The 27406-nt window shown below is 44.2% G+C and overlaps 2 protein-coding genes across 2 annotated transcripts in view; one reads left to right on the forward strand and one right to left on the reverse strand.

Annotated features, from left to right (window-relative positions):
* Positions 1-8503, forward strand: part of YARS1 (tyrosyl-tRNA synthetase 1) — a 47536-nt gene extending 39033 nt beyond the window's left edge. Inside the window, exons 10-14 of the mRNA XM_083173847.1 lie at positions 4369-4504; positions 4956-5053; positions 5758-5951; positions 7475-7616; positions 8194-8503. Of these exons, the coding sequence (XP_083029973.1) occupies positions 4369-4504; positions 4956-5053; positions 5758-5951; positions 7475-7616; positions 8194-8304 (681 nt within the window). The 3' untranslated portion in view covers positions 8305-8503. The remainder of the gene's footprint in view (positions 1-4368; positions 4505-4955; positions 5054-5757; positions 5952-7474; positions 7617-8193) is intronic.
* Positions 8504-8544: 41 nt separating this feature from the next.
* The window catches only part of NHSL3 (NHS like 3), an 86389-nt gene continuing 67527 nt past the window's right edge, over positions 8545-27406 (reverse strand). Inside the window, exons 4-7 of the mRNA XM_083173846.1 lie at positions 15742-15850; positions 14455-14571; positions 11263-14073; positions 8545-11141 (exon numbers count right to left, since the gene is read on the reverse strand). Of these exons, the coding sequence (XP_083029972.1) occupies positions 11137-11141; positions 11263-14073; positions 14455-14571; positions 15742-15850 (3042 nt within the window). The 3' untranslated portion in view covers positions 8545-11136. The remainder of the gene's footprint in view (positions 11142-11262; positions 14074-14454; positions 14572-15741; positions 15851-27406) is intronic.

Below are 27406 nucleotides of genomic sequence, written 5' to 3' on the forward strand. Positions count from 1 at the left end.
CCTGCATGGGCCATTAGCATTAAAACCCTACTGGACTCTGTCTCTTCCCAGCTGTCTACTAATACTCAGCAGAACCAGAGGGTACAGAGAGAATTGGCCATTTTGTCCACAAGGGTTGATATTCTCACCCCTCCCCCTGCACAGCCTCAGAAAAGGCCTGCTGCAGCAATGGCCCCAGATACTGAGGATGATGATGACCTCCTAGAACAGGCATTCCCAACCACGGTCCTCAAGGCACACCAACAGTGCACGTTTTAGTAATATCCAGGCTTCAGCACAGATGGTTTAATCAGAATCACTCAGATACTAATTAAGTCACCTGTGCTCAAGCCTGGATATCTACAAAACCTGCACTGTTGGTGTGCCTTGAGGACCGTGGTTGGGAAAGCCTGCCCTAGAAGAACAGGGTTCTGGAACCGGCTTCAGCACAGGGGTCTGAGCCCTTAATTAGAGCCATTAGAGAGGTTTTAGATCTTTCTCTGGAGGAACCCACTGAGGGGGATCCTTTCTTTATGACCCAGAAAAGGCAGCCAGTGTATTTTCCAGAACAGGCAGAGTTGGAAAATGCATTCAAGAGTGCTTGGCAGAACCCTGAAAAGAGCTCTCAGAGGTTTGATAATGCATACCCTTTTGATCCTGCAGGACAAAAGAAGTGGGAGGAGCCACCTGTGGTGGACTCGTCAGTTTCCCGCTTTTCAAAGAAGGTACTGCTACCGGTCCCGGGTGTATCCACACTTAAGGACGGGGCGGATAGAAGACTTGAAGCTACGCTCAAGTCCATGTACATGGCCAGCGGGGCTTCACAGCGCCCAGTACTGGCCAGCTGTTGGATGGCCAAGGCCATTTACACTTGGTCCACACAGATCTAGGAGGGTTTGTTGGGGGACATGTCTGTGGCTCAGATAGGTGACAATCTACGTCACATTCAAGATGCAGCAAGGGTGCTTTGCGAGGCGCAAAAGTTATTGGGCACAATAAACGGGCGGAATTCAGCCATGGCTGTGTCGGCCCGGAGGGCACTGTGGTTTCGTCAGTGGGTTGCTGATGTGGATTCAAAGAAAAGTGTGGAAAGCATTCCTTTCACAGGAGATAGGCTCTTTGGCCGCCAAGGCTACGGCAGGTAGATCCACTTTCCTCCCGTCAGCACCCATTGCAGTAAAACGCCTTCACAGGTCAGACCCAGAAAAGGACTGCTGGGAAGAAGTTCATCTTTACGAAGATAAAGGAGGAAATGATGTCCCTTCTCAGGCTGCAAAGGGTAAACGTGATACTTTACCTAGACGACCTGCTGATCAAAGTAGAAAAGAAAAAAGTACTCTACTTTTGTACTTTATATTTACTCTCAGGGGAGCACCGCCACGTCATTACCTACCATACAATAGGTCGACTACTTAACTCTATTGTGGTAATTACACAAATTTTGAACCATTGCATGTATATCTAAAAATATTTCAGTGTCACTTGTGCTCAGGTTATATCCCTTCCCAGATTCCCCGCCCATCCCTCTTTCCCCCACCAAAAGACCTGCTGATCAAGGCAGGATTGGAAGAGGCCTTGAGGAGTGCACTCTCTGACCATGCAGCTTCTGAGAGACCTCGTTCACCCCGAGCCAAAGAATGGTGTTCCTGGGCATGATTCTGGACACGATGGAACAAAGTGTTCCTACCAGTGGAGAAGGCCACGTCACGACCTCCACCCAGGAGAGTGGGGGTTACATCCACAAGTGTTCAGTGCCATTGTGGATCTGTGGGGGCTCCCTCAGATCGACCTCATGGCCTCGCAGCGGAATCACACGGTGGACAGGTACTGTGCACGAACCAGGGATCCAGGGGCAGTAGCTGTGGATGCCCTGACTTGGTCCTGGGATTAACTGCTGGTGTACCTGTTTCCACCGCTCCCATTACTGGCGCGGGTGCTAAAGCGGATTCGGCATCAAGGAGCAGAAGTCATCCTAGTGGCTCCAGATTGGCCTCAAAGGGCCGGGTACAGGGACATTCAGGCCATGCAAGTGGAAGACCCGTGGCGTCTACCTCTAAGGAAAGACCTATTCCTCCAAGGGCTGTTTGTCTATCAGGACTTACAGCGGCTGCATTTAACGGCCTGGAGGTTGAGCGGCAGATCTTAGGCCACAAGGGCCTACATCCCTCGGTCATTGCCACAATGACTAAAGCCAGAAAGCCTGTTACAGCTTCCCACTACCATCTCATATGGAGAAGATATGTGGCCTGGTGTGAGCAGAAAAGTTTACCACCAGCGGTATTTCATCTGAACAATTTGTTGAGATTTCTACAGGCTGGCTTGGATCTGGGACTCTGATTTGGGTTCCTTAAAGGTCCAGATCTCGGCTCTGTCAGTCTTCTTTCAAAAGAAGCTGGCAGCCTTGCCTGAGGTACAAACCTTTCTGCAAGGGGCCCTGAGGATTCATCCCCCCTTTGTACCGCCCACTGTGCCTTGGGACTTGGATGTTGTTCTAACCTTTCTGCAGTCTTCTTGGTTTGATCTGTTGGAAGAGTCTGATTTAAAGCATCTCACACGGAAGACTTTTGTCCTGCTGGCCTTGGCTTCAGCTAGCCGGGTATCTGAGCTTGGGGCATTGTCATGTAAGAGCCCTTACCTGGTGTTTCACGAGGAACGATCAAAACTCCGGACAAGGCCGCAATTCCTACCAAAGGTTGTGTCTGCGTTCCACCTCAACCAACCTATTTTGGTCCCTTCCAGCTCGGCACATCCGGATATACCTCCTTCCTTGGATGTGGTTCACACTCTGAGTGTATGTTAAGCGCACAGCTAGAATCCGAAAGACTTGATAGTCTTTGTGCTTTACGACGTGCAGAAGAATGGCTCTCCCGCTTCTAAGCGGACCATAGCATGTTGGATACGTTGCACAATCCAACAGTCATATGCAAAGGCTGGTTTATCCCTTCCACCATCATTGAAGGCTCATTCAACCAGATCAGTAGGGACTTCTTGGGCGGCTGCCCGAGGGGTCTCGGCCCTGCAGCTTTGCAGGGCTGCAACTTGGTCAGGTCAACACACATTTGTAAGATTTTACAGATTTGACACCCTGACCAGGGAGGATTCCCAGTTCGGACAAGTGGTTCTACAGCAGGCTCTGCACATACCCGCCCGTTCTGGTAGCTTTGGGACCTCCCCATAGTATTGAACCCAGTATCCCATTGCACGGTAGAGAAAATAGGATTTTGGGTACCTACCGGTAAATCCTTTTCTCGTAGTCCATATGAGATACTGGGAGCTCGCATCTGTGCGGCATTCCTGCTGTAAGACACTGTTACTCTTACGATGTTAGGGCTTGTTGTCAATTATGACCTTCTTCAACAGTTATAGGTGACATCAGATGATATGATTCACCTCTTTTCTTATTTTTGGGTGTGCTGGTATGAATCTCACCATGTTACTTATTCACATACTTCCTCACATTGCTCTCCTTCGGCGCAGTTTTTCATTAACTGACTTGTGGAGGGAGATAGAGGGGAGGAGCCAGTGCACCCACACTGAAAGTTTTAATGTGCAGGTCTCTCCTGCGGAGGAACTCTATCCCCATATTATTGAACCCAGTATCCCATATGGACTACGAGAAAAGGATTTACCGGTAGGTACCGAAAATCCTATTTTGTAGTCATTTGCTAAGCAATCTGACTAGATTTTGACTGCATGCACTGACTTGGTTAGCAGGAGATATTTAATCTCTTGGAGCATACATATGGAGAGATTTGTGCTTACTTTCTAAGCAATTTAGTCAGATTGCTTAGAAAATAGCACAATTTGCTCCGTGTGTATGCCCCTTAAGGGTCCTGCAGAAGAGAAAGATCATGTGCCGCTCATGTTGGCCAAATCCTCACTATTGCATCCAGTGTGACCCCATAACTAATCCAATGCCAGGTTTTGATCCACTAGAGTTTATTATTGAGCAAGGTGGTAAATAGACTATTATTGCTCTCAGACTCTTCAGAGAACACAGTCTGTAATGAAGCCAGAATAAAATGATCCTGTCGCTTGGCCTTTAGGTGAGCTATGTTATGCAAGAGAATGTAGACTCTCTTGTGGGGGTACACTTATAGGAGAACAACTAGAAAAATAAGAGACCTCCTTGTGTTCATATATTAAAGGTTCGGTATTTAATTAGGACATTCATTATATATACTTGTAAGTACTTATACCAGTTCTAAGATTAAATTTATTTTTCAAGATAAAGAAGAGACACTGAATTTGTCAGGCAATATATTTGCCAGTGAGCAATCTGCACTTGCACAGCTTGTGGTCAATCACAGGTGAGGTCTTGTGTACCAGAAAAGGGTTAGAGGTATAATACTCATTGTATTTCATTTTTATTTTATCTGATTCCTGCAGCAAGTCCATCCTGGAGATCTTAAGGCCTCATTGGAGAAAGCCCTAAATAAACTACTGGACCCAATTAGAGAGAAATTCAACAGCCCCGAATTAAAGAAATTAAGTAATGATGCTTATCCTGACCCCACAAAACAGAGTGAGTTTTGTCTTTGCTTTTCTGGTTGTGATCTTTATACCATGATTACCCAGTCATGCTTTAAACATTTTAGGTGGTATTCAGTTGTTATATTGCACCCAATCTCCCATCTAAAATGACAGGAGATCGTAGGGCGATGATCACTAGATCCTCCCCCCCCACATATCCCCCTCCATTATGGTCAGGTTTAATCACACATTTCAGCTCCCCATCCTTAGGAATAGCAAGCTGAAATACTGGTGAAAAACAATTGAATACTGGCCTTTGTGTTGTGAATATTGTCTGATCACTATGCAGGCACCAATGCACGTCCTCCTGCCATTATATGCAGTAGTATGCTGCTGAAGATGGTCACTCCGAGAACTTTTTAAGAATGTTACTTTTGTACATTATTTTTGTACATTATTTATGTGCTTCTGTATATCCACTTATTTTAGTATTTCGTTCATAGAGCCTGTATCTAAGGTTCCAAATAAGAGCAGTAATGCAGAAGAGCTTTGTCCATCTCTCCTGGACTTACGAGTTGGAAAGGTGCTGTCTGTGAGCAGGGTAAGTAAGCCGTAATAGAAGTAATGCTGAGACATGCATACATATGCCAAATGTGGTGATCAATTCATTCGTAAAAAAAAAAAATAAGGCTCAGAGTTTTTGGTACTCATTCCTGGTAAGTGGGCATTGTAGAGATGTACGAGCCAACCCACGCATGATGTTACACAGCCACCATGATCTGAATTAGCCCCATAGAACTCTCCAATAAACCCTATTGTAAACCATAGTTAAGGTGTGCCTATTGTAAACCATAGCCAAGGTGTGCTTGGTTTTAGAACACTTAAACCCCTTTCAGACTGCACTCTCAACCCTGGTTATTGCTAGGTCGTTAAGTCACCAACCCGGGTCGAGTTGGGTTGAACTCTCGGGTTGCTCAATTTGGGGTGGCCCTTTCACACCCCAACACAGCTCTGACCCATGTCAAGTGCAATGTGAATGGGGAACCCAGGTCGAGCTACCTGGGTCCCGTTCATCGTGTGGAGGAGGCAGGGCTGTCAGCTCCAAGCGCTGCCCCTGATGATGTGCCGCTGCTTAGCCACGCCCCATGTGACCTCACTGACCCGGCAATAAGCCCAGTTGGATGCCGACCTTTCAGACTGTAAATACCGGGTCGCTAATGTACTAATAATTTTCTCTGTTGGTCGATAAGAATTAAAAACAGACTGTGTGTCATGTGAATCTAATTGTATGATATTCTTTGACAGCATCCAGATGCAGACACTTTGTATGTGCAAACTATAGATGTGGGTGAGGAGAATCCTCGCACTGTTGTTAGTGGATTAGTGAAGTATGTGTCCTCTGAAGAGCTGCTGGGTCGCTCTGTTGTACTCCTGTGTAACCTAAAGCCACAGAAGATGCGTGGCGTGGAGTCACAAGGCATGCTACTCTGTGCATCCATGTAAGTCCATCATATATAAATAGTATATACCCAACTTATCGCGTTTTATAAAAATGGTCAAACTACTCAACTTACTGAGCAATTTCCCCATGTACAGTAATATTAGATATGTATTAACCGAAAAATGTGAAAACACTTTATATAAATTTAAGATTTTAAAAATCTTTAAAATTACTCCTTGAATGAGGCTAATTGGCAGTACTTTAGAGCAGTGGCTTTAGACCAGTGATTCCCAAACTGTGTGCCGTGGCTCCCTGGGGGGGCTTGGGACACTTGTAGGGGTGCCATGGGTCCAGGACCAATTCAAATTTATTTATGGTCAATTATTTATGGACAAAACCAGTGCTAGTGGCTGCCCATCATAAACTATCTGTACAAACAGAAGCACCTCCTGCCCTTTACCACATACTTTAGTATCCCAGATAGACCCAATCTACTTAATTCTATAATTTTTTTCTACATTATTTTGGTACTTGTTTCCTAGCACGGCGCCAGAGATTTTAATGGCATTGATCCGGGACCTAAAAAATCACGTCCATCGCATGCAACCAAATCGCATGCGATGAACGCGATTTTTACATGGGAATCAATGTAAAGTGGTCCCTGAGACCCATTTTTACATTGGGACCAATGCAAAATACACCGTACACCCCAATTTTTATTGCATACCCCCCTGTATGGGTCAAATGCCCCCTCCATTGTTAACGCCACCCCAGTATTGACGCCAACCCGAAGTGTTGCGAGGGGTGGCGGTACCCGTCCTCCTACCTTTTCATACCACCACTATCCACGTCGGCGTGGAGTTGATTTTATAAAGTGTGGCGAGCGGACGCGCATTACTTCACAGGTATTACACGTCCCCTCGCGGGGCTCACCACACTTCAGGCTCGGTGGCTCACTGCGCTCGCCACGCTTTATAAAATCAACTCCACGCCGACGTGGATAGTGGGGGTATGAAAAAGTCGGAGGACGCGTACCGCCGCCCCTCGCGGGCTCGCTGCGCTCGCCACTCTTCAGGTTGGCGTCAATAGTGGGGTGGCTTTAACAATGGGGGGCCATTTCCCATACAAATTACCCATAAGGGTGGGTATACAATAAAAAATTGTTCCCTATGTAAAATCGCGTCCATCGCATGCCTAATGTCATGCGATGGACGCGATCAATGCGATTTTAACATTGACAGCTAATTTAACATTGATTCCTATGTAAAATCGCTTTGATCGCATCGCATGCCATTATAATGGCATGCGATGGACGCGATAATGCAATTTCATCCTTGGCGGCAATAAAGGTTCTAGATTGACAGAAAATCGCATCCATCGCATACCTTAAATTACCTAAACTTAAAGTATGCGATAAACCACGACGGGCGCCGTGCTAGGAAACAAGTACCCATTATTTTTTTGACCTAGGGGTGCCATAATTCATAAAAGTTTGGGAACCCCTGCTTTAGACTGATCTATTTCCTTCTTTTACTTTGAAGAATAGTTGCATCTATTATAACTTGTATCTGTCTTTCTCAGCGAGGGGGAGAATAGACAGGTGGAGCCTTTGGACCCACCTGCAGATTGTGCACCTGGTGAGCGAGTGTATATCGAGGGATATGAGAACGGAGAACCAGAGGGTGAACTCAAACCGAAGAAGAAGGTCTTTGAGAAGTTGCAGGTAATTTTATAAGTCACACACACACACCACCCCCCCCCCCCCCTGCACTTTCTGCCATTTCTTAAGGGGTGTACACACGGGGAGATTTTGACTAATGGACAATTATGATTAAGCGATTTTGGCTAGATGCACTGGAGATTTTGACTAAGCGATTTTGTCTAAACAATGATAGTCTATGATCTAGTCAAAATTGCCTTGCCTGCACAGTCAATCTGTACTAAGCAATTTCTGCTAGACATTGACTAAGCAGGAGAAACATAGGGAGATTTTATCTAATCTTCTAGGAGATTTTGACTATCTAGTCAAAATCTCCTGTTAAAAGTTCTCAGTGTGTACACCCCTTTATTACACTTATAAGGTGTGTACAATTTAGACTATCTGCATACATTTTAGACTATATAGTGCAGATCTGCACTATATAGTCTATGCAGCCAAGACTTTCTGCATGAGATCCAGATGAGATTTTGACTATATAGTCAAAATCTCATCTGGATCTCATGCAGATTGTACAAGTGTGTACACACCATAAGTCTTCTGTTATCACACTCCTGATATCCCACTCTCTCTCTTTTTCCAGGCTGACTTTAGGATTTCTGATGAGTTGGGTGCTCAGTGGAAAGAAAACAAATTTATGACTAAACAGGGGCCAGTGACCTGTAAAACCCTACGTGGTGGCAGCATTAGTTGATTGTGCACAACCTTTTATTCCATCCCGTCCCTTGGGTGTCATCTTTTAATCTTTTCACTGTTGGAGGAATGTAACCTGAATCCAGAGAGAAACCGAATGTGTTATTTATGTAATCTGCAATGGGGCCCACACCGCATTCCCAACCACCTGATCCTGAGCACTCATTGTATAGTAATGAAATAAAGTGTCATCTCATTTACTGCAGTGTATGTATTTCTTGTCTCCAAAAAACAACACTGATTTCGTAACAGCATTTATAAAAAGATTGCTTATTTCATACAGATTTCAGTCAAAGCCTATGACATATCATCAACTAAAAGCAGAACTTCAATTTGGTCTCTACTATGGGGGCTGGGACTGAAAAGCTCTGTATATGTATATATTCTAGTCATACAAACTCATTTATTTTGTTCATACAGAAACCATTCCATTTGCAGTTAAGAGGTGGCACAGCCCCACTCTTGTATATATCACGATGCAGGTAAGGCTGACACACAGGGATCAGAGGTTAAATACAGTACCAATAGAAAACCTTTCAAACCTGTGTTTAGAAATATAGGGTACGACTATCAAGGTGGGATTTATATGTACCAATATAAATATACACCAAATGGAAGCAGCATAAGATTCAGGGAAACCTATAAAACTAGATAAAGTTAACTTGTCAATCTAGCTATTCACACAGGTGAAGGCAGTTTAGCTTTAAGGCAGTGTGGTGATCTGTATTTAACCACATCCCTCTGTTGTGCTTAAACAACTATTAGCAATTTACACCAAGCATTCTGAGGTACTTATTTCCTAGTAGGGCGCCCGCTTAGTGGGCTATTCTGCATAGTGAAATCGCATCGCATGGCTTTTTGTGCCTTGATGCGATCTCAGTAGTTAATTTAGTTAATTTATTTACTGCACCCTGAGTGAAATCACATCGCGTGAGATGCGATCTCAGTAGTTCATATGGTAAAACACCTAAAACAGCACCACTCTCCACGTCACCCCGAAGCGTGGCAAAGGGCGTCTGAACGCGTCCTCCAACCTTTTCATACCCCCACTATCCACGTTGGCGTGGAGTTGATTTTATATAGTGTGGCGAGCCACCGATTACTTTAAATGTATTCTGCGTCCCCTCGCGGGGCTCGCCGCGCATCGGGCTCTCCACGCCGGCGTGGATAGTGGGGGTATAAAAAAGGTCAGAGGACGCTTTCCGCTGCGCTCGCCACGCTTCGGAGTGACGTGGAGAGTGGAGGTGTTTTAGGTGTTTTACCATATGAACTACTGAGATCTCATCTCAAGCCACAAAAAAGGGCAATGCGATGCGATTTCACTCAAGGTGCAGTGAACAAATTAACTACTGAGCGTACGTAGGAAATCTGGGCGCCCTGCTAGGAAACAAGTACCCATTCTGATTGTGTTCTTACTAATTATTGTTATCAAACAGCCAAAAAATAGCATACCATTGGCCTCCCTGCTGTACAATGAAGTAGAAGAGATGTTTACTACAGTACTTCGTTTCAGTGTAATTATAATGATAGCATGCATGGAATACATACATTGGCTTGCCTATTTGATTAATACATTGTCTTGTAGATCAGCAGGACATAGATACTGATCACACATCTAAAAACTTATTGGCTGGAAAACTAACTTTATTAAATCAAATAGATTTAACCAACATGTCTGAATGACCATTGTGTCTGTGTTCTGCCATTCGGGACCAAACACAGATTGTCATTAGCTTCCATGCATTTCTAGATTTTTATTGCAACCAGTTGGCTGGATGGAGAGAATCTTTTTGATGTGTGGCCAGCTTTACACTGATCTCAGAATTAAGCTACTATTCTCACAAAGCAATTAGCCCATAGTGTGCTTTATAACTTTAACACTGAACCGTAAGGTGCATATTCAAATCTATAACAAATACACACAGGAGGCGTTACTACATGGTTAAATAGAAAGGATATATGGGTCCTTTTTTAGATGTAACGTAACCATCAGGATAGTTTTATTGTGCTTACCTGTTTCTATAATACAAGTATCTGAATTGCCATGTGTAGCAGAACAAGGAAACGTGGCATTACAGTGCTGCAGATGCAAGCGGATAAGGCTATGTTCAGGCAATGTGCTTTTAAATACTTCAAACCTGCCCCACTATGTACTTGTATAGTTTAGATTGAGTTCAGTAGTTACTGTGATCGCTAGGGCATGACTTTATAAGGTTTAATAGGTTAATTTAGCAAATTTACTAAACACATATAAAAGTATTTTTAAAGTACAGATAATTAAGAAATGAGCTCAGTCTTAGACTGCCAAAGTAGCTCCAAGCCTGAAAGGATTGTCTGAATACCACAGGGTTAAATCCTGCAGTATTATAAAGAAGTGCTGATTTACTTATTGTGCAGTATTCTAAGACTAACACCAGAATATATACTACTAAATCAGCAGACATGACACCTATTTTTACATATGAACCACAGACCTGTCCTACCTGCTTCCGCAGGGACTTTTCTTTTAAATAAAATTTACACCAAAATGTGGTTTTGTGCACTGAAGTCAGTTCAGAGGTGCAGTACCAAAGTTACCATGATGCAGACTGCAGGATATGTTCTTTCCACCAGATGGCACTCCAACCACAGTACTTCAGTTTGAACCATTTACAGTAGTCCAACAATCATAAAGTAAAGATCAATTAACATGAGAACCAACACCAGTTGTATAAATACCAAGACTATACATATTTAAGGCGAATCTTGGGAATCCATCAGTTCATGGGAGGTTTAGCAGAACATCAGAGGTGTCCCTGAGAAGGCAAAACCCGAATATTCATCATGTCGTTTTTTAGGCTGAAAGAGAGAAGGGTTATACCTGGAGTTACTAATGTGTCTTAAATGTTCTATAAAACATAACTAATAAACAACCACTGTTCCTGTGCAGACACTACATAGAGAGTATTTGTATCATTACCTTGTTCCGTCTGGCTTTTGTGTTTCTCATGTCCTGCCTGGGTCACCGTGGCATTGGTCTCGGATGTTAGAGGATCACAGGGTGAGAACACACTGCCATTTGTGCCCACTGTAGGGTTTGCAGGGCTTGTAGGTGTCCTGGGTATCCCTATTGATGGCTTTCTTGCTACAGGTGGGGGAATCTTGCTGGGTTTTCTCTGTAGTGGAGGTTTCCCATCTGGGCTGCGAGGACTCCCATGTGATTTGAGCTCTGCCACCAAGTCCCTCTTTAATGTGGATTCGGCCTCCTGGGATGCAGGAGGCTCAAAGACAAACTTCTTAGATCCTCGAGAAAATACAAAGCTAGCGGCTGAAGCTGTTGATCTGTGTGCAGAAGGGGAATCAGGGGGTTTGTACGGAGACTGAGGTGGTGCTGTGGGACTTTCTGCTGGGGAAGAGTCAGACCCCTGAGAGGATCTTTGAGACAGAGACTTGCGAACAGGCTTTTGGGGGGCAGGAAGTCCAGATAGGTGATGAGATAATGGAATCTGTGGGCCCCTGGCTTGTATAGATCGCAAACGAACCATCTGCAGCAAAGATGGCGTAACGATTGGCAAGCTTGCATCTTCTTTTTGTACAGCTTCAGTGACCTGATTGCTTGCTGACTGTTTTCTAGGTTCAGTGGCTGGTTTCCACACATTTGACTTGGGACGGGGTGAGCCTGGCGCTTGAGGAAGGATTATGTTAGTAGCAACAACAGATGATGACAAAGTAGATACAGGTGATTCCACATAAGATGATACAGTTGGTACTGAAGATGCAGTGGAATCTTTAGACTCTAAAGTGGTTACAGACGCACTCCCTTTAGTGGTTTGTGGCACAGTGGTTTCAAGTGTTTCTTTGAGTTCAGTGGTTGATGTTGTGGTGACAAAATGTCGCTTGTAAATGGTTGAAGCTACAGCTGTAGCAGTTGAAGACTCTGCAGCAAGAGGCACCACAGTATGTTCTGTAGAGGGAGGCACCACAATATGTTCTGTAGTGGGAGGCACAACAGGCTCTGCAGTCTCTTGGGCTACATGAGGCACAGATACAGATGGTATCTCTGTAACAGTGGCATCCATAACTGTATCTGGAGGCTTTATAGAAGTTGAAGGCACAGATTCAGGTTGTGGATCCCCAACAATGTTCAAAGACTTTTCATTCTTGGTAGTTATGGTAGTAGGCATTTCTACTTCAGGAACATCCATTTTAGTATTGGTGTTTAGAGTGGTATTGTCTGAACTTGTAAGACCCCCACATACTGAATCTAAGGGTGGGGGTAAAAGCATTTCCTCATCAGGAGGAGGAAAGTCTGCCATGGATAAGTCCTGAACATCGGAAGTGTCTGGTGGAGGAGGAGGCCACAAGGGTTCTTTTTGGGAAGCCTTCTCAATGGTTAATGGTGTAATATCTGTGTCTGACTCAGACTTTCTGGCAGGTGGAGGTGTGGGATGATGGGATGGTGGTGGTGATGGATTTGGAGTTGCAGCTGGTGTCACAACCAGGTCCATTCCTTTTTTAGGTGGGGGGCAAGTAGGGGCAGGCACATTTGGATGTGGGGGAATTGGATTTTGTTCTTTGTCTCCCACAGAAGAACCAGCTCTTTGGGGACTGATAATGGGGGAATTGTTCTCTGAAGTAGTAGAGGAGCTCATGGGCATACATGATGCAGACTTGAGACTAGTTCTCTCTGGTTTGGGTGGGGTTTTTCTGCGAGAACCTGGAGACTCTAGCAGAGATCTAACGGGCATTGTCGGTGTTCCACTCTGGCTGGAGTAGCCACTGGATGGAGACAACGTTCGATCTGACCGACTAGGGGAGCTTACTTGTGGCCCAGCCAAAGAAGGTAAAAACGCATCGTTTTCTACTGTACCTTTGTCTGTTCGTGGCACCCATGGGTCTCGAGCACTGCTAATCTTGGCTGTGGACTTTTTATCTGGCCTGGGAGGAAGCCCCATTTCTCTCTGCTTTTGCAATGAATAGGTGCGTTTAGGAGGTGGAGGAGCTTTCTTTCTTTTTCGTAGTGAAACACTACGTACAGATGAACGACCACTACACAAGCTGGCTGCATCAGAGCCATCTTGGGTGCCTGTGCTGGGAGCAGGAGATGTTCTTCCAGTGCTTAATCCAGACTCATGTGTTTCAGCTTCAAGCATATTATCCCCACCTCTAGAGGAGATGGTGGAAGAATCTGATACTATAGTTTCTGTGGATTGGGAACGGCTCCATGTGTCACTAGAGGAAGACATCCCTCGCCCCCTATGCAAAGAACCACGAATTGAAGCTGGACTAGCTGTAGCAAGACTGCATCTGCTCAGAGTTCTGACACTGGAGCGACTCAGAGCAACCACATCAACCATTGGAGGAAGAACTGCATTTGGTATAATCTTAGACATGTATGTGGCTTGGGGTGATATGGACATGACGGGACTCACAGGGTCACTGTGAGGTGAATGCGTAGTCATGCCAGGGACAGCAAGAGACTTTGGGCGAAGGAGCATGGGAGATATCTTTAGGTTAGACTTCCGACCAATGCAACTGTCATCTTGATAAACTTTGTTTATGTGTCTCTGTAAAGCGGCTTCTGTGTGTTCTAGAGCAGCAAGTGAAATGTAGGCTCCACCACGTGGTGCCGGAGCAGGTGTTCCATCTACTGTAGGAATAACTACAAATTCATCCTTTTCTCCTTGGACCCCATTCGCCACGGGAACTGCTGCACCTTTTTCATTTGTCTTAATGTTTCCTCTGGAGAAGAGCTCGTGGATGCCACGGTGTGATGACGAGTAATGGAGACCTTTACATAAAGAGTTTAGTATGCTGATTAGTATTTGTGAGCAACAACTTGAAATAACAATTCTGAATAATAATCTATGCTTGCAACTCCTCCTTTATTGGACAAATAAATAACACAAAAGAAGCATTTGGTTATTTAATCTAAAAGGGGTGGGAAAACGTATAGTTTAAAGAGAGGTCAACTGAAGTGGACGATATCCTTGTAAATGTATCTCTCATTGCATTTCTAGGCCCTCCATTTATTTAAAACTTAAGAATGGGTTACCTAATACAACTTTTTGTTTTTCTTATTGGTGATTTAAATACAGTAAAAAAGATCAGTGAATATTATTCTTGCTAAATGGGTTTTCTTAAAAAAAGAATCTCTTTAAGGAAGTCTTACCAAGCTCTGCAGCAATGTGCTGTGGCACTCCCACCACTGTAGCTCTCTTCTCCTTGCGTCTCCGTCCTGTCCTGTTTGATGGAGCTCTGGGTGAGTCATGAGGCTTAAATGTGGAGCCTAGAAAAGAAACACAGGAAAATGTGGCATGAGTTTGTACAATTCTGTAATGTCTGTCTATTTATATTAAACCCCTTTCATAGCAAATATGAAGTATTAACTACCAGTATGCATAATGTGTTAGGATTATCTCTAAAATTCATTCAACTATTCGACATCGCGTGACTAAGTTATTAGTTATTATGGTGCCCACACATGATTCACAATTCTCAGATAAAGTTCAAAAACGCTTTGCGCGTAGTTCACATCGCACGTGTTTATTTTTGCTTGTGATGCACGCTCTCACATAGTTCATATAACAAGCCAAAAAAGTATGTGCAGCGAGTACTTTTTGTGCTAGATCGCATGGAGTTCACGCTGTTGTAGCACATCACATGTAATTTGCACTAGATGTGCTGCAATCTAGGACAAAATGCACATGGCACATATCGCGCAGTGTATGAGCACCTTACATGCCTTTCCTGCAACTTTCAATTTTCAAATCTATATTATATATATCTCCTCCTGATTTGCCTCTGTGCTTTTCAGCAAGACCTGTGCATCAAGCAGCAGTTTATTTTTATTTGCCTACATCGTATCACAGATCTAATTTGCCCTCTTCATTGGATATAATTGTAGGATTAAATAAAGTAGAAAAATAAACTCTGGTGGGATGCACGCTTGATTCTGGACATTTAGCATCAAATACAGTTCAAAACAATCAATGTATGATACTTGTATCGCTTTAGAAAACCCACGGATTCAGGTAATGGTGCGCTAATATTTCAATTGTGTACCAATTCTGATATTTTATTTTTTTGGAAATAGTTGTACTGTATCAAAGATAAACAATTGTATATAAATATCCAGTTGGGACTGTGCTGAAAAGGTATTTTGCTGCTCACTCGTCTTACATTTCAGCATAGGACGAGTGAGAGCGTCAAGCAATTTGTATGAAGTCCCAGAAAGTGGTGGTCTCACAGGTGTCAGCTGCTCACTCGTTTTATTTTAAGCATAGAACGAGGAGTGAGAGAGTCCTGCTATCTGTATAGATTCCCAAACTAATGATTCAGTAAATTGCGATGATCTTTTAATGAGCCATAGAAGGACCAGAGATAGCCTGGACCTGACCTGGGTTTCTTTATATGCCTACACTACATCATTGGTGTACTCTCAAACTATTCCGCTAACCTTTGCGTTGGATCATCTCAGACCGAGTTGACATTGTATCATCCGTATTCTCAGTGGTGCAGGATTGAGAGCGTGTACGGAATCCATCGTCTTTCGTTTCTTGGGTGGGCTGTGAGACGGAGGGAAGATTTAAAATAGGAAGTAAAAGTGATCACATTGTGATCGTTGAAGAAAAAAAGTTAACACAATTTCCTTTTCATAGAAAACGCTAAATAATTTGTTAAGCAGTCATAATTTTTATTACAAGTTAACAAAACATTTGACACTAAATTGAACTCTATGGTAGAAATAGATTCCCTTCAAAAAACTGTAAGTGTCTTCAAGCCAACCAATAACAGTAGGAGTGCTGTTAACATATTTCTGTGAAAAGTTCATTGGTTTCTCTGCCTACTATAGCACTCCCCATCTGCCGATGAGCATACCACGTCTGAGTCTCCGTGCGTGGAAGTTCAGGGCCACTTGTGCGTTCATGAACAGCCGAAGCCAGAAGAAGCTGCCCCAGGTAAGCAAGGGCTGCTCTAGAAGGCAGCTAATGCAACTTGCGTGGTGAGCATTTCTGGGGCAGGACAAACCTGCCCTGGTAATCTAGCTAGCCATGTTATACCCTTTTCACACTGCACAAAAAGCCCAGGTTGTTGCCGGGTCGATCCGGGTCGCTGTGCTGCGTAATGGACCATCTGGGAAAAAAACCCTGGTCCAGCAACCCAGCATTCCAAACCGGGTTAAAAGAAGGGTTAATCACGGGTCGGACCCGGTTTGCTGTGCCGTGTGAACTGGTAACCCGGGTCGAGCAAACTGGGTCTTGTTCACACTATAGTGAGGAGGCAGCATCCGCTCCAAGGGCTGCCTCCTCCACCCACCCCCCAATGACCCAGAGCCGCTCTGCCCCCTTTCTGACATCAGTGGGGATCTCACCTCGCAAATGCCAGGTTGCTCCCATATCCGAATCCCGGGTGCAACCTGGAATTTGTGATGTGAAACGGGTATTAGAGACTACTGTATGATGACATTATATGTTGGAGGTTAGTTTGGAATTTAGCAACCTCTAAAGTCTTCAAATTTGAGAATATTACTGATGTACCTGATGAGGTCCCATGGATATTGGAGTTAGGCCCATATTTTGGGCCAAAATGATACAAAGAACTGCAGAATGTATTACAATTATTTGGATTAGTGATGTTCAAAGAGTGCATCAGCAGCTCATTAGGTTTACAGTTAAAGTCCATACACACTGGGCGACTATGCCCAGCGTGTATGGACAGCGATGATGACAATCATCGCTGCAGGGAAAGCCGCTCAGTGCCTACACACAGAGCAGCTTTCCCCCTGCCCGGCGCCGACGGAGGGTAGTGCCATTGCATAGCGGAGCGATATGCAAAGCTGTCCTGCAAGCCACTCGTCTGCTGGAATAACCAGCAGATGAACTGCTTTCCCGGTGATGTTGCCTGCTGTTTTGATCGACTTTCAGCTCAAAGTCGCCCAGTGTGTATGGGCCTATAGGGTGTGCAGTGCATAACCCCCTTACGTTCCACTATGTTTAGCTTGTAACTGCCCTTTCCCATTTAGGATGAAGTTATGCTTATTTCCAGTAATCAACATTCCAAAAGAAAGGGATGTAGATACCTTGCTTTGTCTGGCCAAAAGCCAGTCTTAATTTGTTGGACAATTTAGCTTCCTTTGTATTCTTTTCATCCGTCCAGAGTTAAAGGCAGCCTAGCCATGTGTTCCGAAACACATTTGAGCCATAGTACAACTAGTCTAGTCTTTGGAATGGTGGGAAGGACCCAAGCACCTGAGGCATTTCCATCTCACTTATCGGCTTAGTTCCCTAATCAGTCTATTGCTCATTTTACAAAGAAAGTCTAAAGCCCTTCAGAGATATTATTTCCCCATCCACTAAATTCCTGAGGATGGTTCATACTTGGCAATGGTTAGCCTTCTAGGGAGGAAAACCTGGTTAAACTCATCCCCATTTCAGTGATATTAAAATCTTTGGCTTTAAACTTGAGCAGAAGATATATATCTTTGCCATTTTGCCTGCTGTGTAAATGCAAGAAATATACTAATGACTCGGACACTGTCTTGTGCAGTACATCAAAATTTTCGCTGCTATGATCTCACATCTGCTTACATACAAACATTGATTGGCTGACCATCAAACTTTTGGGTAGGTCTATGCTGCCTCAACAGAATGGTTCCGATTTTGTGAAATAAGGGGATTTCACAATTCAATCCCTGACATTTTTACCAGGATACTGTCCAGGATTCATGTTTGCAGATCCTGCTCATTGAAATGCCGAATCTGTCTTCCCCAAAATGCTGCTACATTTTTTTACTTAGCAGCCATTTCTGCAGAAAAATATATGGATCCATTAAAATCAGGGGGAGGGGGGTGGTGGGTGGTGTGTGTGTGTTTCAGAATCTGAACTTTTAATACCCCCCTATGTGTGTGCGCTATGGCAAATCAATCACTGTGTATCTGCAATGTGATTATGGAGCACGAACAGTGACAAATAAAAGTTCCAAATTTACATTGAAAACCTACCCATACCCAGAATAGACCCAAATGAGTTACTCCATTACCTCCCTGAACAGAGGATCCGGACCATGCCTCCACATCGCATTGTATCTCCTCAAATACATAAGTAAAAAAAGGTTTGCAGGCTATATTGGCTAGGGCCAAAGCATGTACTAATGGTTTGGGCTTATTGCCTCCTTTGGGTGATTCATGTTTGATAGCCTACAGTCATCATCTGATCTTTTTCAAAACTCCATACAAACCAATGGGTTTCCTAGAAACCCAGCGTGCATAAATGCTATCTATTATTAAAGAGCTGTCAGATGCTGCAGTCATGTGCCATGCCCCAAATCATTAGAGGATTCCTAATTTTCCCCATCAGTAATTCATGCCATGAGATTAGAGTAATGCCTGGCATCTCTGGATATCCAGAATGCTTACCTTCATTTCATATTAGTTGTAAATTCCCCCTTGGCAAAAAGTACTGACCCCTGGCAACAAGCAGGCAATTTACAATTTATTAGAAGCCTTACTTTGGGGGGTATGTATCGATTTTTGTGTGACATCCCATTTTTTGGGGATGGTCCTGCGGGAATTAGACACTGTGCATGCGTCTAATCAGGCCGGCAGAGGGGCTGGGGGGCATGGCCAGCAGTTCACACAGCACTGGCCATGCCCTCACAGTGACAAAACAGCCTGTGGCACGTGCATATATTCCTTTATCCACTGCCACAGTTGGCAGGTATGCATTAGGTGTGAGGGGCATTGCAATGTGTGGCATAATGTGTCAGGGGCATTACAGTGTGCAACATAGTATCATAGGCATTGTGGTGTGGTGCATCATGTTTCAGAGAATTTGAGGTGTGTGTCATAATGTGTTGGGCATTACAGTGTGCGACATAGTATCAGGGGCATTGGTCAAATTTTAGTAGGTTTTCAGGAGGGTTTTTTTGTATTTTTTTTTTGTCACGAGAAGTTCTCGCTCAATTAAGGTTGGAGACCACTGATCTAGTGTAAGCTTTTATTAGATCTTCGATTTTCAGATTCTGCAAAAATCTATACCATGGTACCACCTTGAGAGATGAATTAATCTAAATGAGTTTGTATATAATTGTAGGACACAGATTTCCCACCTTCTAATGGTTGGTTGTTGAAGAAAAATGTTTAGACCAGGCATTCCCAACCACAGTCCTCAAGGCACACCAACAGTGCAGGTTTTAGTGATATCCAGGCTTCAGCACAGATGGTTTAATCATAATCCCTCAGATACTAATTAAATCACCTGTGCTCAAGCCTGAATATCACTAAAACCTGCACTGTTGGTGTGCCTTGAGGACCGTGGTTGGGAATGCCTGGTCTAGGGAGTTTGACCAATCAGCCTGGGAGAAGAAGTGACAGCTGTTATGACTGAATGCTGGGCGATGAGAAAAGCATTGTTAATATCTGGGTAAGTTATTAATGGATGTGCCATTGGTAATGTGACTTCATAGTTAATCTGATACCCCTTTCACACTGTAGGCAACAACACGTTTTATTGTATGTGAATGTACAGTACAGCAACCTGGGTTTTTGCATAGTCTAAGGAGTATATTCAGTGCTTTTTGCTTGCTGTGAGCAATGCTGGTCAGTATTCAACTGACCCCCCTGCACCCACCATTTCCACCCCACTGGGTTTTTGCAGTGACATGGAAATGGTGTATGTGGCCGCCTAAACAGCAAGGCTCGCGGCTAAACGCAGCGGGCTCCCTGCAATAGCCGCAAACCTTGCTGTTTGAGGGAATCCTCGCTGTCCTCTGACAGCGAGTGTTCCCCCGGAACATTGAATAGAGTGAGTCGCCGGAGCAGGGGTTACACGGCGAGGGTTGCATGTTTTCGGCGATCCCCGCCGTTTAACTCCTTTGCCCTCCGCAATGAATACTGCCCTAAAAGGGCCCAGTTGAATTAACCTAGATTAACGCACTTGGCATTGCAATTTGGGGAGCAACCAGGGTTGGACACTGGTTCAACCTGAGTCGTTGTGCAGGGCGATACAACCCGGGTCCCGTTCACAAGAATGTAGAAGATCTCATCTCCACATACCAACTCAGCACATGTCTGTGAGTCAGGCCACCATTCAATGCTGCTGTTTGTGACCGCATTAAAGACTGTTTCATCTTGTTTTTAAAGACAACTGTTTTGTCAGAAACGGCAGTGGCTTGTCAGATCTGCGTCTGTCTCTCGACAATCCGAAGCAGTTTTCACTGCAGCAGTTCATGGACTTTTAGACACTCGACAGTCAGAGCATTGAATTCCAAATGGGGAGGGGGATATATATACAATATAAATTGTCCTACAGGGGGCTATCCAATTAGTCCTTTTTCACCAGCGTGTGCTGTAGCTTATAACAAAATTTGCGGAACTGAATCCATTAAAGCAGACCAGTTTTCAAGCAAAATCGGGGATGTGGCGGCTGAATACAAACGCGTGTTTCATTGAACCTGTATCTCTTCTGGAGTACATTTTATTTTTTTATCAAATTGGATAGCCCAGAACAAAGTATCAGAAAAAAAAGGTGTGGAAGAATTTCAGACAAAACCTAAGTTTCTCGCACCAGATGTTTCTTTGGGGCGAATGATTAGGATTTTGTGCTTAAAAGCCATAGTTTGCAGTGGATTACAATGATTATGTGCGGTTGGAGTGCACAAACTATTCCGGTGATGTTCAGTGGCAGATCTGGGTGCTTAGTTTCAATTGTATGAAAAAGTCAATGATGCTTGTCTAACTATGTAAATACTATATAATAGATTAGTGTACATGTTTAAAGCTTTGGGTACTTGTTAGATCTTTGTGTTTTATAGCAATGAATACTAATACCATCAATTATACACTTAATTTTCATTGCATGAAAATAATGTAGTAAATGGAAACTGAGTTCATGACATCAATGCACACACTGTATAAGTAAATTGTTCTGCATACAAAAAAAAAATCAGATACTTTTTATATCGCTGCTGGCAGTACAATTGATCTATTTTTCATATATAGTGCATACATATTCCGCAGCGCTTTACAATATAGTTGAACATTCACATCAGTCCCTGCCCCAGTGGAACGTACAATCTATATTCCCTACCACAATTTTTTGTTTAATCACTTTCTAAGATGCTGGACAGACATATTTTTTGCTACTCTTCCACAGGAGATTGTTTTTCTATGAAATAAAGTAATTGCCATTAATTATTGTTCCATTTTTTTTTTTTTTTTTTATTGAGTCATTTTTATTGGTTTTGCAATAACAAACAAATAACCTTGCAGACAACAGTGTAGTGGTAGCTCAAAAGGTGCATACAGGAGATATGTATCCTTCAATACATTGTAGAAGGATAAGCATAGAATAGCAACCATATTCATTCACATCATGTAGGACATATGCAAAATTAAGACCATCCTCACAGCATATAGGCGAGCATATATCAAGTCGAGTACCCGAAGGCGCCATCCGGGTTCCCAGAAGCAGGAAAATAATTGGATGGTACAAGGATAATAGATATGACGTATGACAATTCACTGAGCACCTTTAATCTGCATCGTGAAATAATAATCTAACAGTAACACCACTGTCAAACTTAAATGGACTACCAATGCCAATAAAGAAAAAATAAACCCCAAAAAGGAAAAACCTCCCAAAGGACCCAAAGCAACCCTCCACATATCCCCCACCCTGTACTACCCATCCCCAACTTAGGTGTACCTGGAGCCCTACAACATAAACCTAACCCACTAACTCAAATAAATAACACCCCCATAAAGCCCAAATCAAACCACCCCTAAACCCCCCACCCTGCACAACCCAACCCCAACTAAGGCGCACCTGGATCCCCATTGCAACCCTAAACAACCTCTACCCCCCCCCCCCCCCGCCCCCAAGAAATCATATGAGATTAGGAGCAGGATGTGTCGGGGGCTACGAGGATATGTCCCTAGCCTAGAGAGTATTAGGATAGGTCAAACCTTCTCCTTATGCGTAGCTCTACATTAAACAAGTTAGACTTAGAGTAGGTGAATAAAAAAACAAAAAGAAAGGATGTAAGCAACACAGATTGAGCCCTCTATCCCCCAAAAAGAGGAGACTCAACATATGTACAGAATGAGGCAGTAATCAAGTGTCATCAATAAGTAGATCACTGTACAGGATTGTGAGAGCATCATAAAAGGTATCTTGACACTAACTAGGCCATCATTGTAGGGAGTTAACAAAAGGAACAAAGAGACAATAAAAAAAAAAAAATCATTAATCCGGCCAGTCTTTCTGTCCCTGAAAAATAACAATAGAAATAAATTTGTCCTCAGGAGCTCGAAGATGAACTGGGCAGCAATCAGATAGGACAAACATATGGACCCAGAGAGTTCTAGTTCCCATAGTAATTTTCCCATCTAACACAGCCATAAAGGGGCGCAGAGCTGGGGTCGGTACAGGAGGAATAAAGTTCCCAGGTAAAATGAGGATATGTCTGCCGATCTCCGCCTTCACCACATCCTCCACAATGTCAGCCGGGGTACACGCAGGAATTGGGGAAACATATTTAACATCATCCAGCTTGTCCAGAAGCCTGGCAGTAGAGGCATGGAGAAACAGGACCAATCCCTCAGCAACAGGGCAGCAGAATGATACATCCACGGGCACAGGCAAAGAGAGTCCAGGATCTACAACCCATTCATTCACAGATGTAGTAGGAGTTATGTCAGGCAATGGACACGAATCCTGCACGTCCTCACCGTAACTCTGACCATATGAATAGCAGGGGGAAGCAGTAACCCCTGGTACAGCATCAAATATGTCGAGAATCCTCTGGGTTGAAGCTGATATGGCACAGAGAATCAGTTGCAATGAGTTTTCCATGGCTCAGAACAAATATCTCACTAGAGGGATAGAGGGAGCCGAGATCACTATCCAAAAACAATGAGGCAACAAGATGACAGCGGGTAGCACGCCGCCAGAGCCTGTCACCTCAACAGTATCGATGTAGACCTAGATGACCGCGGATCTCAGCACATCAGGAGAATCTCCTCAATGAACGAACAGTCACCGGGGACCAAGTCACTGCAGGTCTCCGCAGGCTGTCCGCGAAGAAGCCCCAGAGCACAGAACAGCGGAGCAGGAGGACATCGCCAGCCGATCACTGCACCAGAAGACAGCCAGCAGGCGCAGGCCAGGGGCACAGGAGTGTCTCTATGCAGGTGTCCCCGTCCAGGAGGCAGGCAGGCAGGCAAGATGGCGCCAGTCCCCCCGTGCGGCCAAGCAGCGCGCCTCGTTAGAGACGACTCCAGCTCACTTCCGCCACTCCTCCAGAGAGTCTCCAAGCGCACCCACCGACGAGTCCCCCGACAGGAGGCACCAGCAAAGCACCGGAGCCCAGAGCCGCCGGGAAATCAAAGATAGCGCCCGCACCCAAGAAGGAGGACCGACGGATTTCAGCAGGCCCCGACAGTCAACCAGGTCTCCACGAGCCGTCCAGGGGGTCCACAAGTGGCGCAGGGAACTCAGGAACAATGCAGTAGCCAGAGGAGGTAAGTACAGGGCAACCACGGGTCCCGGGGCAGGATATATTTAAAGGATAGTGTCGGAGCTCCCGGTCCCCGCGTCCTCTCAATGCCGGCCAAGCCACGCCCCTAATTATTGTTGCATATTTAATAGAAATCAGAATGCTGCACTTGAGTTTTAATTTAACAGCATATTTTAAATAAAATAAATGAAAATGGGATGAACAAAAATGGTTGAATTCTAAACCTAATGTTTTGTTACACAATCTTTTTAAAGGCAATCCAGAGAGTCTGATACAGCTGTCAACAGGTAGTTTGGCCAACTCTTCCATACCAAACTTCTTCAGCTGTCTCAGGTTGGATGGGTGCTTTCTACAGGCTACATGCTTCAGTTCTTTCTATAGATGTTCAATGGGATTCAGATATGGGCTCATGGAAGGCTGCTTCAAAATAATCCAATTTTTGTTTTGTTTATTAGTCTATTAATGCCTTGACAGTCTTGATATTTCATTGTACCTTTCATTGATGAATCAGAATTAGCTTTATTGGCCAGGTATACTTGTGTATACTAGGAATTTGATTTGGATTGCTGTGCAACAGCCAGATTAGACACCGTTCAACAGTGATGGTACAAATATACATAACACATACAGGCATAGGCTAGATGTGCCTTGGGGGATAGGAGACATGGGACATATATTCACTGAGTAGCACAGCACCTAGCACAGCACCTAGGCAGCCATCAGCAGCTCCACTGGTCACCGCAACAGTCAGGTAGGTGACAATACATCATACAGGGGACATATACCCGCCAAGCAGCCCAGTGCCTAGGCAGCCATCAGCGGAGCTACGTCATTGCAGCAGCCAGGCAGGTAACAATACAAGCAGAGACAGTACAGTTATCACACTGGGGACATATACTCGCCGAGCTGTCATCAAAGGCAACCTATGCCAAAAGTAGCCCCAAAACATAATAGAGCCTGTCTCAGTGTTTCATAGTAGGTATGGGTGGTCTTTTCTTCATCTGTAAACCATAGAGCTGATGGGACTTGCCAAGAAGTCCCATCATTTGTCCCAAGGACATTTTTACAGAGGCAATGTGGCTTTTGAACTTGCATGTATCTATTACATTTGGGGCATCACGGATGGTGTATGGTTAGCATTACTGCCTCACAGTGCTGAGGTCATGGGTTTGATTCCCACCATGGCCCTAACTGTGCGGTGTTTATATATTCTACCTGTGTTTGTGTGGGTTTCCTCTGGGTACTCCGGTTTCCTCCCACAATACTGGTAGGTCAATTGGCTTCCAACAAAAATTAACCCTAGAATGTCTGTGTGTGTGTACATGTGGTAGGGAATATAGATTGTGAACTCTACTGGGGCAGGGACTCTGTGTAAAGCGCTGCGGAATATGTGTGCGCTATATAAGAAACTGTTAATAATAATAATAATTACATGCAGGGTTGTTTTTTTGGGGGGGGTTCTCTTGTGTCTTCTATGAAGCCCATTCTTGTTCAGAAAGCTTTGGATGGTTCAATCACTGAATCTTCACCTGCGAGTACAGCTTGAAAACTCTTTTTGGCTTCCCCTCACGGCCATGTCTAGGGAGGTTGGCTATAGTAGCATGGAAGTTAAAATTCTTAATATGCAATTGTAATCTCAGGAACCTTAAGCCAATTGGAGATGGAGATGGTCTTATTTACCTTTATCGTACTTTATACTTTTTTTCCAGATTTCTTCAGACAGCTCTCTTGCTTTCTCTGGTACATGCTCGGCTTGATTTCAAATGATGATACCAAACAGTGACTACTTTTCTCCATTTCAATATACCAGAGGTAAACCTTCTGGAATTAAAAGCTATTGTTTCATGTATACCTGCATGACTTTTTTTGGTCATAGAATATATTACAGAAACTGAAGAGATATAACTTACTTTTTTTTCTCAATTTTAAATATCAGTATAATTTAATATTTTCTAATAAGGTGTACCAGCAAATCTACCAAAGCCATTAAGGATATAATTAGCGAATAAGCTATATGTTTTTATCTCTTTTCAGTTTCTGTAATTCACTCAATGCGTTGTTCCAAACTTAGGAAATTAAAAACTATTGTTTCATGTATACCCCCTTGAGTGTTCCAGGGGGAAGGGTACATACAAATTTGTCCAGATCTGCACGTGCACAGAAATATAGCAGTAGTGAATTGAATAACTTATGTAATTTTGAGTAAACATAGCTGTTCCCACATTCATAAAGATGGCAGGAATGCATCTGAGCATGTTCTGTTAAAACATGTAGCGATGTATGACTGTATACTTGAGTCATCTGCCGTGGGCCCTGTAGAAATGTCCACTTCTATGTACAATAGCTTGTCTTTAATACTGATCGTATCACTCGTTACTTCAATATAAAAAAAAATTATATTTTTTTAAATAGGAGGCAGTGCTTTGTATAAGGAAGATATACTAGAGTTAGAGAACATGTAGCCATTTCTATTGAATGCAATGAATTGCAGATGAAACAAACCCTACATTGTTGGTGAGGAATGTTTAATGCTAAAGGGGTTTTCCACTTTACATTTGATTTTTCCAAATCACAGCCCTGTCATCGCAGCTTTCATTTTGTAGCTGCTACTTCCGACATTATCTGCTACATAGGGACCCAAGAAATGGGTTCTACATATATGGAACTGGTGGACCTTGACAATTTAAACAAGTGATGGGAGAGCTCAAGGGGGAGGGGAACTTTATTTAAGTAATCTAGGACACCTCACCAGAGCACTGTTCTAGGGAAGAGAGAGCACCTCACCAGAGCACTGTTCTAGGGAAGGGAGAGCACCTCACCAGAGCACTGTTCTAGGGAAGGGAGAGCACCTCACCAGAGCACTGTTCTAGGGAAGGGAGAGCACCTCACCAGAGCACTGTTCTAGGGAAGGGAGAGCACCTCACCAGAGCACTGTTCTAGGGAAGGGAGAGCACCTCACCAGAGCACTAGTATAGGGAAGGGAGAGCACCTCACCAGAGCACTAGTATAGGGAAGGGAGAGCACCTCACCAGAGCACTAGTATAGGGAAGGGAGAGCACCTCACCAGAGCACTAGTATAGGAAAGGGAGAGCACCTCACCAGAGCACTAGTATAGGGAAGGGAGAGCACCTCACCAGAGCACTAGTATAGGAAAGGGAGAGCACCTCACCAGAGCACTAGTATAGGGAAGGGAGAGCACCTCACCAGAGCACTAGTATAGGGAAGGGAGAGCACCTCACCAGAGCACTAGTATAGGGAAGGGAGAGCACCTCACCAGAGCACTAGTATAGGGAAGGGAGAGCACCTCACCAGAGCACTAGTATAGGGAAGGGAGAGCACCTCACCAGAGCACTAGTATAGGGAAGGGAGAGCACCTCACCAGAGCACTAGTATAGGGAAGGGAGAGCACCTCACCAGAGCACTAGTATAGGAAAGGGAGAGCACCTCACCAGAGCACTAGTATAGGGAAGGGAGAGCACCTCACCAGAGCACTAGTATAGGGAAGGGAGAGCACCTCACCAGAGCACTAGTATAGGGAAGGGAGAGCACCTCACCAGAGCACTAGTATAGGAAAGGGAGAGCACCTCACCAGAGCACTAGTATA

The sequence above is a fragment of the Crinia signifera genome, chromosome 2 (assembly GCF_055691185.1).
Source record: "Crinia signifera chromosome 2, ASM5569118v1, whole genome shotgun sequence".
NCBI classification, from domain to species: Eukaryota; Metazoa; Chordata; class Amphibia; order Anura; family Myobatrachidae; genus Crinia; species Crinia signifera.